General features: G+C 54.3%; 5 protein-coding genes across 5 annotated transcripts; 2 read left to right on the top strand and 3 right to left on the bottom strand.

The window, feature by feature from the left end:
* Positions 1-1,083: 1,083 nt before the first annotated feature.
* Positions 1,084-6,812, top strand: N7462_001470 (trifunctional fatty acid synthase subunit FAS2; the record flags this gene model as incomplete). The annotated part of the gene is made up of 4 exons (XM_057073196.1): positions 1,084-1,408; positions 1,504-1,602; positions 1,658-6,627; positions 6,702-6,812. The coding sequence occupies 4 exons, from the start codon at positions 1,084-1,086 to the stop codon at positions 6,810-6,812; spliced, it is 5,505 nt and encodes a 1,834-aa protein (XP_056936837.1).
* A 593-nt stretch (positions 6,813-7,405) lies between these two features.
* N7462_001469 (tRNA (guanine26-N2)-dimethyltransferase) lies at positions 7,406-9,526 on the bottom strand (the record flags this gene model as incomplete). The annotated part of the gene is made up of 1 exon (XM_057073195.1): positions 7,406-9,526. One exon carries the CDS (start codon positions 9,524-9,526, stop codon positions 7,406-7,408), a length of 2,121 nt encoding a protein of 706 aa, XP_056936836.1.
* A 492-nt stretch (positions 9,527-10,018) lies between these two features.
* Positions 10,019-11,083, bottom strand: N7462_001468 (uncharacterized protein; the record flags this gene model as incomplete). The annotated part of the gene is made up of 2 exons (XM_057073194.1): positions 10,019-10,803; positions 10,864-11,083. The coding sequence occupies 2 exons, from the start codon at positions 11,081-11,083 to the stop codon at positions 10,019-10,021; spliced, it is 1,005 nt and encodes a 334-aa protein (XP_056936835.1).
* Positions 11,084-11,328: 245 nt separating this feature from the next.
* Positions 11,329-12,079, top strand: N7462_001467 (putative C2H2 finger domain protein; the record flags this gene model as incomplete). The annotated part of the gene is made up of 3 exons (XM_057073193.1): positions 11,329-11,337; positions 11,413-11,439; positions 11,495-12,079. The coding sequence occupies 3 exons, from the start codon at positions 11,329-11,331 to the stop codon at positions 12,077-12,079; spliced, it is 621 nt and encodes a 206-aa protein (XP_056936834.1).
* A 454-nt stretch (positions 12,080-12,533) lies between these two features.
* On the bottom strand, positions 12,534-13,949 carry N7462_001466 (pyruvate dehydrogenase (acetyl-transferring) subunit E1 beta; the record flags this gene model as incomplete). Its single annotated transcript, XM_057073192.1, has 4 exons — positions 12,534-13,005; positions 13,107-13,393; positions 13,473-13,596; positions 13,699-13,949. The coding sequence occupies 4 exons, from the start codon at positions 13,947-13,949 to the stop codon at positions 12,534-12,536; spliced, it is 1,134 nt and encodes a 377-aa protein (XP_056936833.1).
* Between the last annotated feature and the right edge of the window lie 89 nt (positions 13,950-14,038).

Below are 14,038 nucleotides of genomic sequence, written 5' to 3'. Positions count from 1 at the left end.
TCCTGGAAGGGTTTGGGGCGGTGTCTTTTGGTAATTTTGCGGATGGGAGAGTAATTATGGGTACTGGCTGGCACCGGTGGCGTATTCTTGGGTTCTATCGTAGATTGGGATCATGAAGCAGCTCCCGAGTGTCCTCAAGACCAGCGGCCCTGTTGGATCTGAGCCATCCGGGCAGTTTCCTCTCCCATCGGATGGTCTGGAGGGGACCAAAGTGGGTGGGTCGTTTTGGATGGGGCTTCGAGTTGATGGGGTTTGTTGGGAGAGTCCCCATTGGCCCCGCGGGCATGCCAGGTAATGCCAGGTACGGGTAAGCGCGGGCTTCGGCGTCGGTGCAGCTGGAGCTTCTCGCGCCAAATCCGGGCTCTTGGGCTCGCAGCGGGAGCCCCAACGGCCCTCACCACTTCTCCCCTGCACGTCCCCATCCCTTCTACCCGTGAGGATTTTCGGATTACCTCGACCCCGGGGTTCTAGCACGTTCTATTACCCAATTGCTCTCGTTGAACATACAGAATGAACAGAAATCATGCTCTGCAACATTTTCTCAGCCTAAATAATAAGAAAAAAATATATACAATATGTACAAGTAAAAAGATAACCAGATTGACAGAAAAAAGTCTACGAAATTCTAGGAGGAAAGAAAAAAAAAAAGGAAATGGAAAGATTGGAGAGCCCAAACCCGAATTGAAAAATACCGACCGCCCGCCAGATCGCAACTTAAAGGGATCGGCCAAAATTACCACTGGTCACGGGTATTACCAGCTTACCACCCTATCGGTCCTATCGGTTTCCCACCTTTTTTTTCTCGGCGGACAATGCCAACCGCCATCTCAAAGTCCTCTCTCTGCTACACTTCCCTCCACTCCTCCCTCCTTCCCCCCCCTCCTTCTCCAGACTTTGGCTGGACGTGTGTTTTCTCCCTAATTCTTTCTTGTGTGTTATTTATTTCTTTTCATTTTTCTTATTAACGCCTTTCGTGGGCATCCAGCGACGTCCTTCCGTCGCGCCCTGATCCCAGGACTTGCGTCCTACTTTTCTACCTAATACTTTCCACGATACCCCCCGACACACACCACATCCATCACCATGCGTCCCGAAATCGAGCAGGAGCTCGCCCACACCTTGCTGGTGGAGCTGCTCGCCTACCAATTCGCCTCGCCCGTGCGATGGATTGAGACCCAGGATGTCATCCTCGCCGAACAGCGCACCGAGCGCATTGTTGAGATTGGTCCCGCAGATACCCTCGGTGGCATGGCCCGCCGGACGCTTGCCTCGAAGTACGAGGCTTACGATGCTGCCACATCCGTCCAGCGTCAAATTCTCTGCTACAACAAAGACGCCAAGGAGATCTACTACGACGTCGACCCAATCGAAGAAGAGCCCGTTGCTGAGCCCGCCGCTGCCACCGCTGGTGCTGCTCCTGCGGCCGTCCCTGCCCCTGCGGCTGCCGCTGCGGCCCCCCGCCTCCCAGTGCCGGACCCGCTGCCGCTGTCGACGACGTTCCAGTGACCGCTGTCGACATCCTGCGTTCCCTGGTGGCCCAGAAGCTGAAGAAGAGCTTGGCCGATGTGCCATTGTCAAAAGCTATTAAGGATCTCGTAGGAGGTGAGTCCTATTTCGACATCTAGCAGATCAATGCGACATGATTATCTACGCACAGATGCACTAACTCTTGGTTGTTTCACTTCACTAGGCAAATCCACATTACAGAACGAAATTCTCGGTGACTTGGGCAAGGAATTTGGCTCTACACCGGAGAAGCCTGAGGATACCCCGCTGGACGAGCTTGGTGCCTCAATGCAGGCGACCTTCAACGGCCAATTGGGCAAGCAATCCTCCTCACTTATCGCCCGTATGGTCTCTTCCAAGATGCCCGGTGGCTTCAACATCACAGCCGTTCGCAAATATCTCGAGACTCGATGGGGACTGGGCGCAGGCCGCCAAGACGGCGTGCTGCTGCTCGCCATTACAATGGAGCCGGCCTCCCGTCTCGGTGCCGAGCCTGATGCCAAGGCTTTCCTGGACGATGTGACCAACAAATACGCTGCCAGTGCTGGTATCAACCTCTCCGCTCCTGCGGCCGGTGGTGACAGCGGTGCTGGCGGTGGTGGCATGATGATGGATCCCGCTGCTATTGATGCCCTCACCAAGGACCAGCGGGCTCTATTTAAGCAACAATTGGAGGTCATTGCTCGCTATCTGAAGATGGATCTTCGTGCTGGTGACAAGGCTTTCATCACCTCGCAAGAGACCCAGAAGGCCCTCCAGGCCCAAATTGACCTGTGGCAGGCCGAGCACGGAGATTTTTATGCCTCCGGAATTGAACCATCGTTCGATCCTCTCAAGGCCCGTGTTTATGATTCCTCATGGAACTGGGCTCGCCAGGATGCCCTCAGCATGTACTATGATATCATCTTTGGCCGTCTGCAGGTTGTTGACCGTGAGATTGTCAGCCGGTGCATTCGTATCATGAACCGATCCAACCCTCTTCTCCTCGACTTCATGCAGTACCACATCGATAACTGCCCCACTGAACGCGGCGAGACCTACCAGCTCGCCAAGGAGCTCGGACAGCAGCTCATTGAGAATTGCCGTGAAGTGATGGACGTTGCACCTGTTTACAAGGATGTTGCCGTTCCCACTGGTCCTCAAACGAGCATTGACGCCCGTGGCAACATCGGCTTCAAGGAGAGCCCCCGCGCCAGTGCCCGGAAATTGGAGCACTACGTCAAGCAGATGGCTGAAGGCGGCCCCATTTCGGAGTATAGCAACCGTAATAAGGTTCAGAATGACCTGAAAAACGTCTACAAGCTGATCCGCAAGCAACACCGCCTCTCCAAGGCATCCCAGCTTCAGTTTGATGCTCTCTACAAGGATGTTCTGCATGCTCTTAGCATGAACGAGAGCCAGATCATTCCCCAGGAGAATGGCAAGAAGTCTGGCCGCAATGGCCTCAAGCGCAGCACTTCTCGCCCGGGCAAGGTTGAGACCATCCCCTTCCTGCACCTGAAGAAGAAGACCGAGCACGGCTGGGACTACAACAAGAAGCTTACCGGTATCTATCTGAACGTCCTGGAGTCAGCTGCCCGTTCTGGTTTGACTTTCCAGGGCAAGAACGTCCTCATGACCGGTGCTGGTGCCGGTTCCATCGGCGCCGAGGTTCTCCAGGGCCTGATCAGCGGTGGTGCCAAGGTTATCGTCACCACCAGCCGCTTCTCTCGTGAGGTGACTGAGTACTACCAGGCCATGTACGCCCGCTACGGCGCCCGTGGCTCTCAGCTGGTTGTGGTGCCTTTCAACCAGGGCAGCAAGCAAGATGTTGAGGCTCTGGTTGACTACATCTATGATACGAAGAAGGGCCTTGGTTGGGACTTGGACTTTGTCGTTCCGTTTGCCGCCATCCCTGAGAACGGTCGTGAGATCGACTCGATCGACTCCAAGTCGGAGCTTGCTCACCGTATCATGCTGACCAACCTCCTCCGCCTCCTGGGTTGTATCAAGACTCAGAAGCAGACCAACGGCTTTGAGACTCGTCCCGCCCAGGTCATTCTGCCTCTGTCTCCTAACCACGGTACTTTTGGTAATGACGGTCTGTACTCCGAGTCCAAGCTTGGCCTGGAGACCCTCTTCAACCGTTGGTACTCTGAGAACTGGGCCAACTACCTTACCATCTGTGGTGCTGTCATCGGATGGACTCGTGGTACCGGTCTCATGAGCGGTAACAACATGGTTGCTGAGGGCGTTGAGAAGCTTGGTGTTCGCACCTTCTCCCAGCAGGAGATGGCATTCAACCTTTTGGGTTTGATGTCCCCTGCTGTGGTCAACCTGTGCCAGCTTGATCCTGTCTGGGCTGATCTCAACGGTGGTCTTCAGTTCATTCCCGATCTCAAGGGCCTGATGACCAAGCTTCGGACTGATATCATGGAGACTAGTGATGTTCGCCAAGCTGTCATCAAGGAGACCGCGATCGAGCACAAGGTGGTTAACGGTGAGGACAGCGGTGTCTTGTACAAGAAGGTCGTCGCCGAGCCCCGTGCCAACATCAAGTTTGAGTTCCCCCAGCTTCCCGACTGGGAGAAGGAGGTCAAGCCCCTCAGCGAATCTCTTAAGGGTATGGTCAATCTCGACAAGGTGGTCGTTGTCACCGGTTTTGCCGAGGTCGGTCCCTGGGGTAACTCCCGTACCCGTTGGGAGATGGAGGCCCACGGCAAGTTCTCCCTGGAGGGCTGTGTTGAGATGGCCTGGATCATGGGTCTGATCAAACACCACAACGGTCCTCTCAAGGGCAAGGCCTACTCCGGCTGGGTTGACGCCAAGACTGGTGACCCTGTTGACGACAAGGATGTCAAGCCCAAGTACGAGAAGTTCATCCTGGAGCACACTGGTATCCGTCTCATCGAGCCGGAGCTGTTCAAGGGATACGACCCCAAGCAGAAGCAGCTGCTTCAGGAGATCGTCATCCAGGAGGACTTGGAGCCCTTCGAGGCCTCGAAGGAGACCGCCGAGGAGTTCAAGCGCGAGCACGGCGACAAGGTCGAGATCTTCGAGATCCCCGAGTCTGGAGAATACACCGTCCGTCTTCGCAAGGGTGCCAACCTGCTTATTCCCAAGGCCCTGCAGTTTGACCGTCTTGTTGCTGGTCAAATCCCCACTGGCTGGGATGCCCGCCGCTACGGTATCCCTGACGACATTATCGAGCAGGTGGATCCTGTCACCTTGTTCGTCCTTGTCTGTACTGCCGAGTCGATGCTGTCTGCCGGTATCACCGACCCCTACGAGTTCTACAAGTATGTCCACCTTTCAGAGGTTGGTAACTGCATTGGTTCCGGTATCGGTGGTACCCACGCTCTGCGTGGCATGTATAAGGATCGCTACCTCGACAAGCCCCTGCAGAAGGATATCCTGCAGGAGTCTTTCATCAACACCATGAGTGCCTGGGTGAACATGTTGCTCCTGTCCTCCACCGGTCCTATCAAGACCCCTGTCGGTGCCTGTGCTACTGCTGTCGAGTCCGTCGACATCGGTTACGAGACTATTGTTGAGGGCAAGGCCCGTGTCTGCTTTGTCGGTGGTTTCGATGACTTCCAGGAGGAGGGATCCTACGAGTTCGCCAACATGAAGGCTACCAGCAATGCTGAGGACGAGTTCGCTCACGGCCGTACCCCGCAGGAGATGTCTCGCCCGACTACTACCACTCGTGCTGGATTCATGGAGTCGCAGGGTTGCGGTATGCAGCTCATCATGAGCGCGCAGCTTGCGCTTGACATGGGTGTGCCCATTCATGGTATCATCGCCCTGACTACCACTGCCACTGACAAGATCGGTCGTTCCGTTCCTGCCCCCGGACAGGGTGTCCTCACCACTGCCCGTGAGAACCCCGGCAAGTTCCCCTCGCCTCTGCTTGATATCAAGTACCGCCGCCGCCAGCTGGAGCTTCGCAAGAAGCAGATCAAGGAGTGGCAAGAGTCTGAGCTGCTCTATCTGCAGGAGGAGGTTGATGCTATGCAGGCTCAGAGTGATGAGTCCTTCAACGCCTCTGAGTATATGCACGAGCGTGCTCAGCACATCGAGCGCGAAGCTGTTCGTCAGGAGAAGGATGCTCAGTTCAGCCTTGGCAACAACTTCTGGAAGCAGGATTCCCGCATTGCTCCTCTGCGCGGTGCTCTGGCCACCTGGGGTCTTACTGTTGACGACATCGGTGTCGCTTCTTTCCACGGTACCTCCACCGTTGCCAACGACAAGAACGAGTCAGACGTCATCTGCCAGCAACTCAAGCACCTGGGCCGCAAGAAGGGTAACGCCGTTATGGGTATCTTCCAGAAGTATCTTACCGGTCACCCCAAGGGTGCCGCCGGTGCCTGGATGTTCAACGGCTGCTTGCAGGTTTTGGATAGCGGTCTCGTCCCTGGTAACCGCAATGCCGACAATGTTGATAAGGTCATGGAGAAGTTCGACTACATTGTGTACCCCAGCCGCAGCATCCAGACCGACGGCATCAAGGCTTTCTCGGTCACCTCCTTCGGTTTCGGTCAGAAGGGTGCTCAGGTCATTGGTATCCACCCTAAGTACCTTTATGCCACCCTTGACCAGTCTCAGTACCAGACCTACAAGAACAAGGTCGAGTCGCGCCAGAAGAAGGCGTACCGCTACTTCCACAATGGCTTGATCAACAACAGCATCTTCGTCGCCAAGAACAAGGCTCCTTATGAGGACAACCAGCAGAGCAAGATCTTCCTCAACCCTGATTACCGCGTGAGTGTGGACAAGAAGACCTCAGAGCTGAAGTACTCTGCCACCTTCTCCAAGGCCGAGGATCCCAGCGCGGAGAGCACTCGTAAGATGGTTGAGTCTCTGGCCAAGGCCAACGCCTCCGAGAACTCGAAGGTCGGCGTGGACGTCGAGGACATTCTGGCTGTCAACATCTCCAACGAGACTTTTGTCGAGCGCAACTTTACTGCGAGTGAGCAGGAGTACTGCCGCAAGGCCGCCTCGCCCCAAGCCTCGTTTGCGGGCCGGTGGAGTGCCAAAGAGGCTGTTTTCAAGTCGCTGGGCGTCAGCAGCAAGGGCGCCGGCGCTCCCCTGAAGGATATTGAAATCGGAAGCGATGCCAACGGCGCTCCCGTGGTCAATGTAAGTACCATAAACTCAACCCTACTAGATCGTGTCCAGTGATCGGCAAAGCTAATGGGTGATCTTCTCTTTAGCTCCTCGGTGCCGCCGCCGCCGCCGCCAAGCAGGCCGGCGTCAAGCAGGTCACTGTCAGCATCAGCCACAGCGAATCTCAGGCCGTTGCCGTTGCGGTTTCGCAGTTTTAAGAAAAATCTTATAGCCGCGTGGCCGTGATGTTGATGTTGACGTTTGCATATTAGATGCTGAGATGGGAAATTTTCGAGGCACGTCCGCGTCCTTTATTCTTGACTCTTGGCTGTTTTATCTTCTTTTTGCCTTATTTTCTTTTTATTTCTCGAGACGTGATGATTGTGATTTACGTTTGCGTTTTCATCCTGTCCTCTAGATTCGAGCCAATTTCGTCTCCTGGTTCGTTGGTGTTTATAATGGGAGTAATGATATGTCATAATTTCGTTCCAGATTCGGTTCTATTATCTTTCAAGTAGCTTGTAGGCAGCACTATGTCCTCGACACTTATTAGTCTACCTATAGGTACAAATCCATCCAGGCCGTTACCATTTATATCACTATTAGCGTTAGCGTATCGGGTCTTTCAGAAAAGAGTTGGTGCTAGTGCAGAGGCTTTTTGACGCAGTAAGACTATCCAGCAACATAAGTCAATAATTTAGTTATAACATATCAAGGAAGGAAAAGCAATGTCCCGAATCCAGTTGTTTGGTAAAAATCAAAATTGTTTTATATTTACAAGAGATACATATGCAGTAAATCCACAATATTGTCACTTCGAGTTCGCCGCAGCACGATTGAGAGGGCCCCAATTGGCACGGGGATTGATCTGATACCGCACAAGACGCTTCTTCGAGTGTGTGGCCGACGCTTGACGCCCAAGTGTAGCGTCAAACTTGACTTCCAAAGTGCTAGGGTGTGGGCGCTCGGAGGTGGCTGTAGGCGCAGCGCTGTCCGCTTGTGGACCAGATTCCAGCTCAGCGGCACATGCATCCGAGGACAATTCTGGCTTCTTCCAGACCTGTCGTGATCCAGAACGATAGAGCGAGGCCTCGACCTTGGTGACCAAGTCACTGACGTCCCGTCCAGATTCGATAGCTGTCAACAGATCCTTCTTCAACTGGGATAGCCAGGGGTCCTCGCCATCGAATTTGCGGAGGTTATCCCGGCTCTTGGCCATGATCGCAGCACCGGCAGTCGCGGGCTTCAAGGAACCCTCTTTGACGGGGGAATGCTGGCGAACCCATTCTCGCATGACCTCCCAGATGACGCTCCAGGGGGCATCGGTGCGGATGGAGTTGGGCTTCGCATGGCTACGGGTGGAGCGGTAGCCGATGGACCGTAGAGCGCCACGGAATTCGTCGATTGGAACAGTGGAGCAGTGAAGGACTTTGGAGAGGCTGCTGAGGTTGCAGAAGAAAGGATGCGGGTCACGAATGGCTGGATCCATTCGGGGAATAATAGCCGGATAATTGGCTGCCTGCTCACGGAGCTGCGCATTTTCAGGCTCGTCGCTCGTGGGTGCGTTGGTAGTGGAGGGGGTGAGGTCCAGATCCTCCTCCATGGCAGTAGTCAGCATGCCTTCAATGCGGGGGATTGTTTGATAGACCTCGGGATCGAGGTTAGGAAGCATGTTGAGGATTCTCTGAATGAAATGAGGGTTGTGTAGAGGCCCAGCCCACATGGGGCCCGCCAAGTGAGTCTTAAAGCCGCAGTGTTCACAATTGGGACTAGCTGTCGGTGCCTGGGCCAGGCTATAGTGATAGACAGGATTTCCCTTGCGGTCAGGCTTCTGTCTCGCTGCGCCAATGGGTTGAGTGGTCCACGCCCCGCATCCTGAATCGCAGTTGTACACCACCATTGTGTTGCTCGCATTGAACTTGACATTTACCGGGGAGCGCGAGACACGCACGAACACACGGGCGTAGAAGTCGATCGACAGAGAAAGAAGAGGCTCTATCTGCATGCCATATTTGGCGGCTGACATGGCGAGACTGTTGAGAATAAGGCGCAGCCCGCCCTCGTGGGAGTGGTAGCCTTTGATTGGAATTCCACCGTACAGGGCAAACGCTTTCTCGGCATAGCCGGTCGAAGCCCAAACTCCGGCATCGGTACAGGTTACACACAGAAGGCCTCCATCCTTCACAGCCTGTACCGCGGCATCCACGAATGGCGCGGCTGTGCCGTAGGGGTCCAGATCAATCACATCGAATCTCTTCACAGAACCTTCCAGACTATACATGTATGAGCGCGCATCTCCCAGATTAGGTTGGATACGGTTGTTCAGCTCATTATAGTCAATATTTGTTTTCATAGACTGAATTGCCGAGGAAGACAAGTCGTTTGCGACCACTTTAGTGACCACAGGTAGCTCCGAGGCATACCGAAGGGCGCGCAAACCTGTCGCGGACAGGGCATCTAGAACCGTAAAAGACGCTGGAACGGCCGATTCTGGCTGGGCTTCTTGCTTTCCGTTTGATACAGAGATAGGCTGCTCGCTCGTCTCTGGTTTCTTTTCGATCTCTCCCTCCACAGCGGGTCTCGGGGCGGGGTCGTCAGAGTCGTCCTCGCGCTTCCGCTTCTTCCCTTTTGCGACATCATTCCCAGAGTTGCGTTTTTTCTGCTTCTGCTCGGTCCTTTGTCTTCTCAAATCTGCCGCGTGCTCACTATAAGCACGAATAGCCAGGACACTCAGGTCGCGATTGAATTGCTGGATTGGGTTGTAGAAGACAGATTGGCTTTCATCGTCGGCCTTGAGGTCTTTCTTGGTTCCTTTGGAAGCGGCTTCCTGGGCTGGCGGGTTCAGAATATGGGCAAGACCCTCCTTGACAACGTTGTACTGGGTCCCGCGGTACTCCACCAGAGTGTTGAGGGGTTTGGTGGAACTCTCCATGGCCGCGGATGTATGACTGCAGAATCTCGGGCTTGCAATTGACCAGGTGGGTTGGGACAGGGCGTATGAGCGGACGGAGAGTGATAGATCAAACGCGCATCTTGCAGAAACAGTGAAGATCGAGTGAGAATATCGGAAGCTCATGGACCACGCGCGCATGCGGTGCTGGAGAGCGAAGTTGCGTACGAAAAAAGATTCCTCGCACGGGCCACCATTGCCCACTTGGTCACGTTCTTACTTGAGGCGGACGGAAGACGGAAATTATACACAGAAACGCTTTTGGGAGAGTATCAACAAAACATTCTGAACGTATGAAAGCGCTGGCAGTGGAGTTGCATTTGAGAGTCTACGATATTTAGAAAAGATTGTCAAGCCCGGAGGTATTCATTGTCGTCAGTCTGTACAATTAAGAATTAGTCTAGTTTACAGCTAGAGGTACATTATGTGCATCTATCATGTCTTCTTTTTTTTTCCGTTTTCTCTTCCTCGATCTCATAACCATTCCCCAATGACAGGGACTTGGCTATACATCTCATTCCACCCTTGCGCCTCCCATCCTGAACCTTCACCGGCCCTTCCAACGATGCCGAGCGCACCAGCCAGCCAGAGAGCACAGCCAACGGCGGCAATTCCGTTCACCATCCACCACAACTTGCGCTGGCGCTTTGCGCGATCTTGGTTCTCCGGATAGCCGAGATAGCCCTCGAGAGAACCTTTGGTGCTTCGTTCCGTGCGGGCTGTGGTCACTCTCCAGCCCATCCAGGTGGCCCATCCGCCGACAAAGTGCCAGACACTCGCGGAGACGAAGAGCAAGTAGAAGATATTCCAGAAGACGGGGCTGCGCGCAATTCCGTGGGCAACGTAGCCCAATCCCACGCCCGAGCTCCCGCCTTCTACCATCAAGGGAGTGACTCGATTAAGCAACACATGAAGACCGATCAGCGGCACCAGTAAATATCCTGTTTTCGCCTGGAGTGAGACCCGCGGCCAAAAAGACAACAGATTGCGCTGGGCACGGGTCTCGGCGCCGTACAGCCGAGCTCGTCGTGAAGCGCGCATATTGCGCAGAACAATTCCAGAAACGACATGGGCTAGGATGGGGACAGTTAGGACGAGGTGCTCCACGCCGGGCGCTTGGTAGAGTGGTCGCGTGAGCAGGAGATAGGGCTCGCTAGCGGGGACGGAGCGGGTTATGAGCGGAATGAGCGAGGTATTAGCGAGATGCAAGATGAAAAAAGCAGTCGGAGGGTAAGTTGAGTATCGTTGAACGCCGGACACTGTAGGGGGTGTTAGAATTCATCGCTTTGCGCCTTGCTGTGGGTGGGCGGGTCGCCTACATAGAGCATCCCATCGATGCGCCCGAAGCCCCAACTTCGGCGTGGGAAACCCGCAAGTGCGCGAGGGCTTGGTCGGAGTCGGCGGACGGAAATATTCACTGCTATCCAGGCTCTCGAGATCCGGCGTCGAGTCGTCCACCGGTGACGGGTCCAATTCCTGCATGGAGATGATGGACTTGGCGTCCACGTCCTGAGGTTGAAAGTCCTTGGAGGACTGCATGGCGGAGACTGGAGACAAAACAATCTTGGAAGAGCGTGAAAAACTCTAAAAGAACAAAGAAGACCAAAAAAGATTCGTAGCTTAAAATAGGATTAGGAGATTCATCACTCATGCATATTCATGGAGGAGAGAGAACGAAAGGGGAAAACAAGGAAACGTTGGGGAACCGGCGATCATGCTGAGTCCGCCAAACGCCGCGCTTCTGATAGGCGCAGACCCTCCTTCTCTCAGCAACCGCCAACACCATGGGTCCGGTAAGAATCTCCTCGAACACGAACACCCTGAAGGGAAGGAACCCTTGAAACTACGATGCTAACTTCTGCTTCCAGCGAGGCTTTACCAACCCCGCGCCAAAGGTAGGACGAATGCACATTCCAGCAAGAGACCCGTGAAGCTGACTGAATCCGATAGACCGAGTCAGCACGATCGGCCCTGAGCGCATTCACCTGTACTCTCTGCAATAAATCATATTCGCGCCATCCTGAATATGAGGCGCATATCTCGTCCTATGACCACCAGCACCGCAAGCGATTACAAGATCTCAAACAGCTGTCGCGCGACCCCAATGCCGCGGTGAAGGCTCGCCGTGCTGAGCGCAAGGCTGACGCAGAGGCCGGTCTGAAAGTCTTAGATGCCCCTGCCGGTGGTCTAGCAACGACCGGAGGGAATAAAAGTGGGAGTGGGGGAGGATTCAAGAAGGGTGGCTTCAAAAGTTCCTTCGCGACCGTTAAAGGCCCTGCGGCCCCGGTCAAAAAGAACGTTTTGGGAGACGATGACGATGATGAGAATGAGGGCTCTACTGCAGCGAAAGATCCACCAAGCTCAACGTCACTTTCAAAGCCTGGGCGTGACGAGGCGACGCGAGACAATGTGGACAGTGATACCGAGGAAGAGGATGCCCGCAATCGAGAAGGAGGAGGATACTATGACCCTCACCGGCCAACTGGCTGCTTTGCTGGATGTGCGGGCATGGAGCGGATGAAGGCTGCAACTTGATTCCGACACCATTAGAATTGTTTTCACCTTTTGTTTATTCGCTATGCATTGTATTTGGATTCCTGGGGTTGGGGGCGTTGGACATGGGATGGGCATGGCGTTACAATAGGGTATACCTTTTAATACCCTAGTTCCTTTTTTATCCTATTGAGCACCCTTTGTTTAGGGAACAAAATTAAACTTAAGAACACGGAAACTTTCAATGTCTATCAATCTAGTGAGATCGAAATAAAAGTGAATAACCATCTTTAAAGCATTTACGCTGGGTGCAAAAGAAGACAACGACACAGACCCAAGGAAGGTAATCGTACACAGCTTTCCAAGAATCTGCCTAGGCGGAATAGATAACGACATGATGAGGGGGGAAACAACAATATAAGAAAAATGAGACAGATGAAAGGGTACTAGACACATGGTTTTATTACTGCGCGCTCGCGCGCTCTCACGCCTTCACTTACAGGCGCAGCACCTTAGCGGCTTGGCTGACAATGGTATCCTCCTGGGGGAAGCTCATGTTCTCCAGGCCAACAGCGTAAGGGGTGGGAACCTCAGCACCGGTGACACGGGCAGCGGGAGCGGTCAGGTAGTCGAAGCCGTACTCCATGGACAGAGCCAGGATTTCGGAGGAGACACCGAACATGGGGTAGCCGGACTCGACGACCATCAGGCGGCCAGTCTTCTTGAGCGAGGCAATGATGGTCTCAACATCGAGGGGCTTGATGGAGCGGAGGTTGATGACCTCAGCCTCGACGCCGTACTTCTGCTTGAGCTCGGCAGCGGCAGTGAGGGACTGACCGACACAGCGGGAGAGAGAGACGATGGTCAGGTCCTTGCCGGGACGCTCAATCTTGGCCTTGCCAATGGGCAGGACGAAGTCGCTCTTCTGGGCGGCCTCGCTCATCGGGAAAGCCTGGCCGTAAAGAAGCCTAGAATTTGCGGCAATTGGTTAGTTACCCGTGTCGATCCCCGATCTCCGATCTCCGGAAGATTTGTTTTTTTTTTCCGGAAGCATATGGATTTCACTCACTCGTTCTCCAGAACCACGACGGGGTTGGGGTCGCGGATGGCAGCCTTCAAAAGACCCTTGGCATCCTCGGAGCTCCAGGGGGAGACAACCTTCAGGCCGGGAATGCTGCCGTACCAGGCGGAGAAATCCTGGGAGTGCTGAGCAGCAACGCCGGCGGCAAAGCCGTTGGGACCACGGAAAGTAACATTGCAAGGCTGGATACCACCGGACATGTAGTGAGTCTTAGCACCGGAGTTAATGATCTGATCGATAGCCTGCATGGCGAAGTTGAAGGTCATGAACTCGCACTAAAGGAAATCAACAATTAGCATCCGATACCCGGAACCCGCCAAAGGCATCTTCCTTGATTTCCGGGAAAGGACTCACGATAGGGTGCAGACCAGCCAGAGCAGCACCGACAGCCAGGCCACAGAAACCAGCCTCAGTAATGGGAGTATCAATAACCCGCTTCGGGCCAAACCGGTCCAGGAGACCTCGTGTCACCTTGTATCTGCGGGAAAGCGATTCACGTCAGTATGAAGCCAAATCTCCCAGTTTGAGGAAAGCGCTATTGTATTTCAATAGCTCTGAAGAGTGTAAGAGGGCGCCTTACGCTCCGTTATACTGTGCAACCTCCTCACCCAGAATGAAGGTCTTCTGGTTGCTCTCCAACTCCTCGGCAAGAGCCTCGTTCAGAGCATCACGGACAGTGACCTCCTTCACACCACCCTCAGTGGCATAGCCCCGGGTGCGCAGGGCAGTTTGGGCGCAAGCGGACTGGACGAAAGCCGGACGGAGAGGGGTGGAGGCAAGGCGCGAAGAAAGCAGCCGGGATGCTGGGCGGAAAAGTCGGGGAGCGGCCATGGCGAGGAATTGGGATATAAATCGAGATGATGGAGGGTGAGGGAGATGCAATTGACAGGTCCGCAAGGTCGAGAAAACCGCACGGGCGA

This window comes from Penicillium macrosclerotiorum (genome assembly GCF_028827735.1).
Source record: "Penicillium macrosclerotiorum strain IBT 26536 chromosome Unknown utg000002l_segment0_segment0, whole genome shotgun sequence".
In the NCBI taxonomy this organism is placed as follows: Eukaryota; Fungi; Ascomycota; class Eurotiomycetes; order Eurotiales; family Aspergillaceae; genus Penicillium; species Penicillium macrosclerotiorum.
Note: the sequence above shows the minus strand (reverse complement) of the source record. Positions and strands in the feature narration are given on the sequence as shown.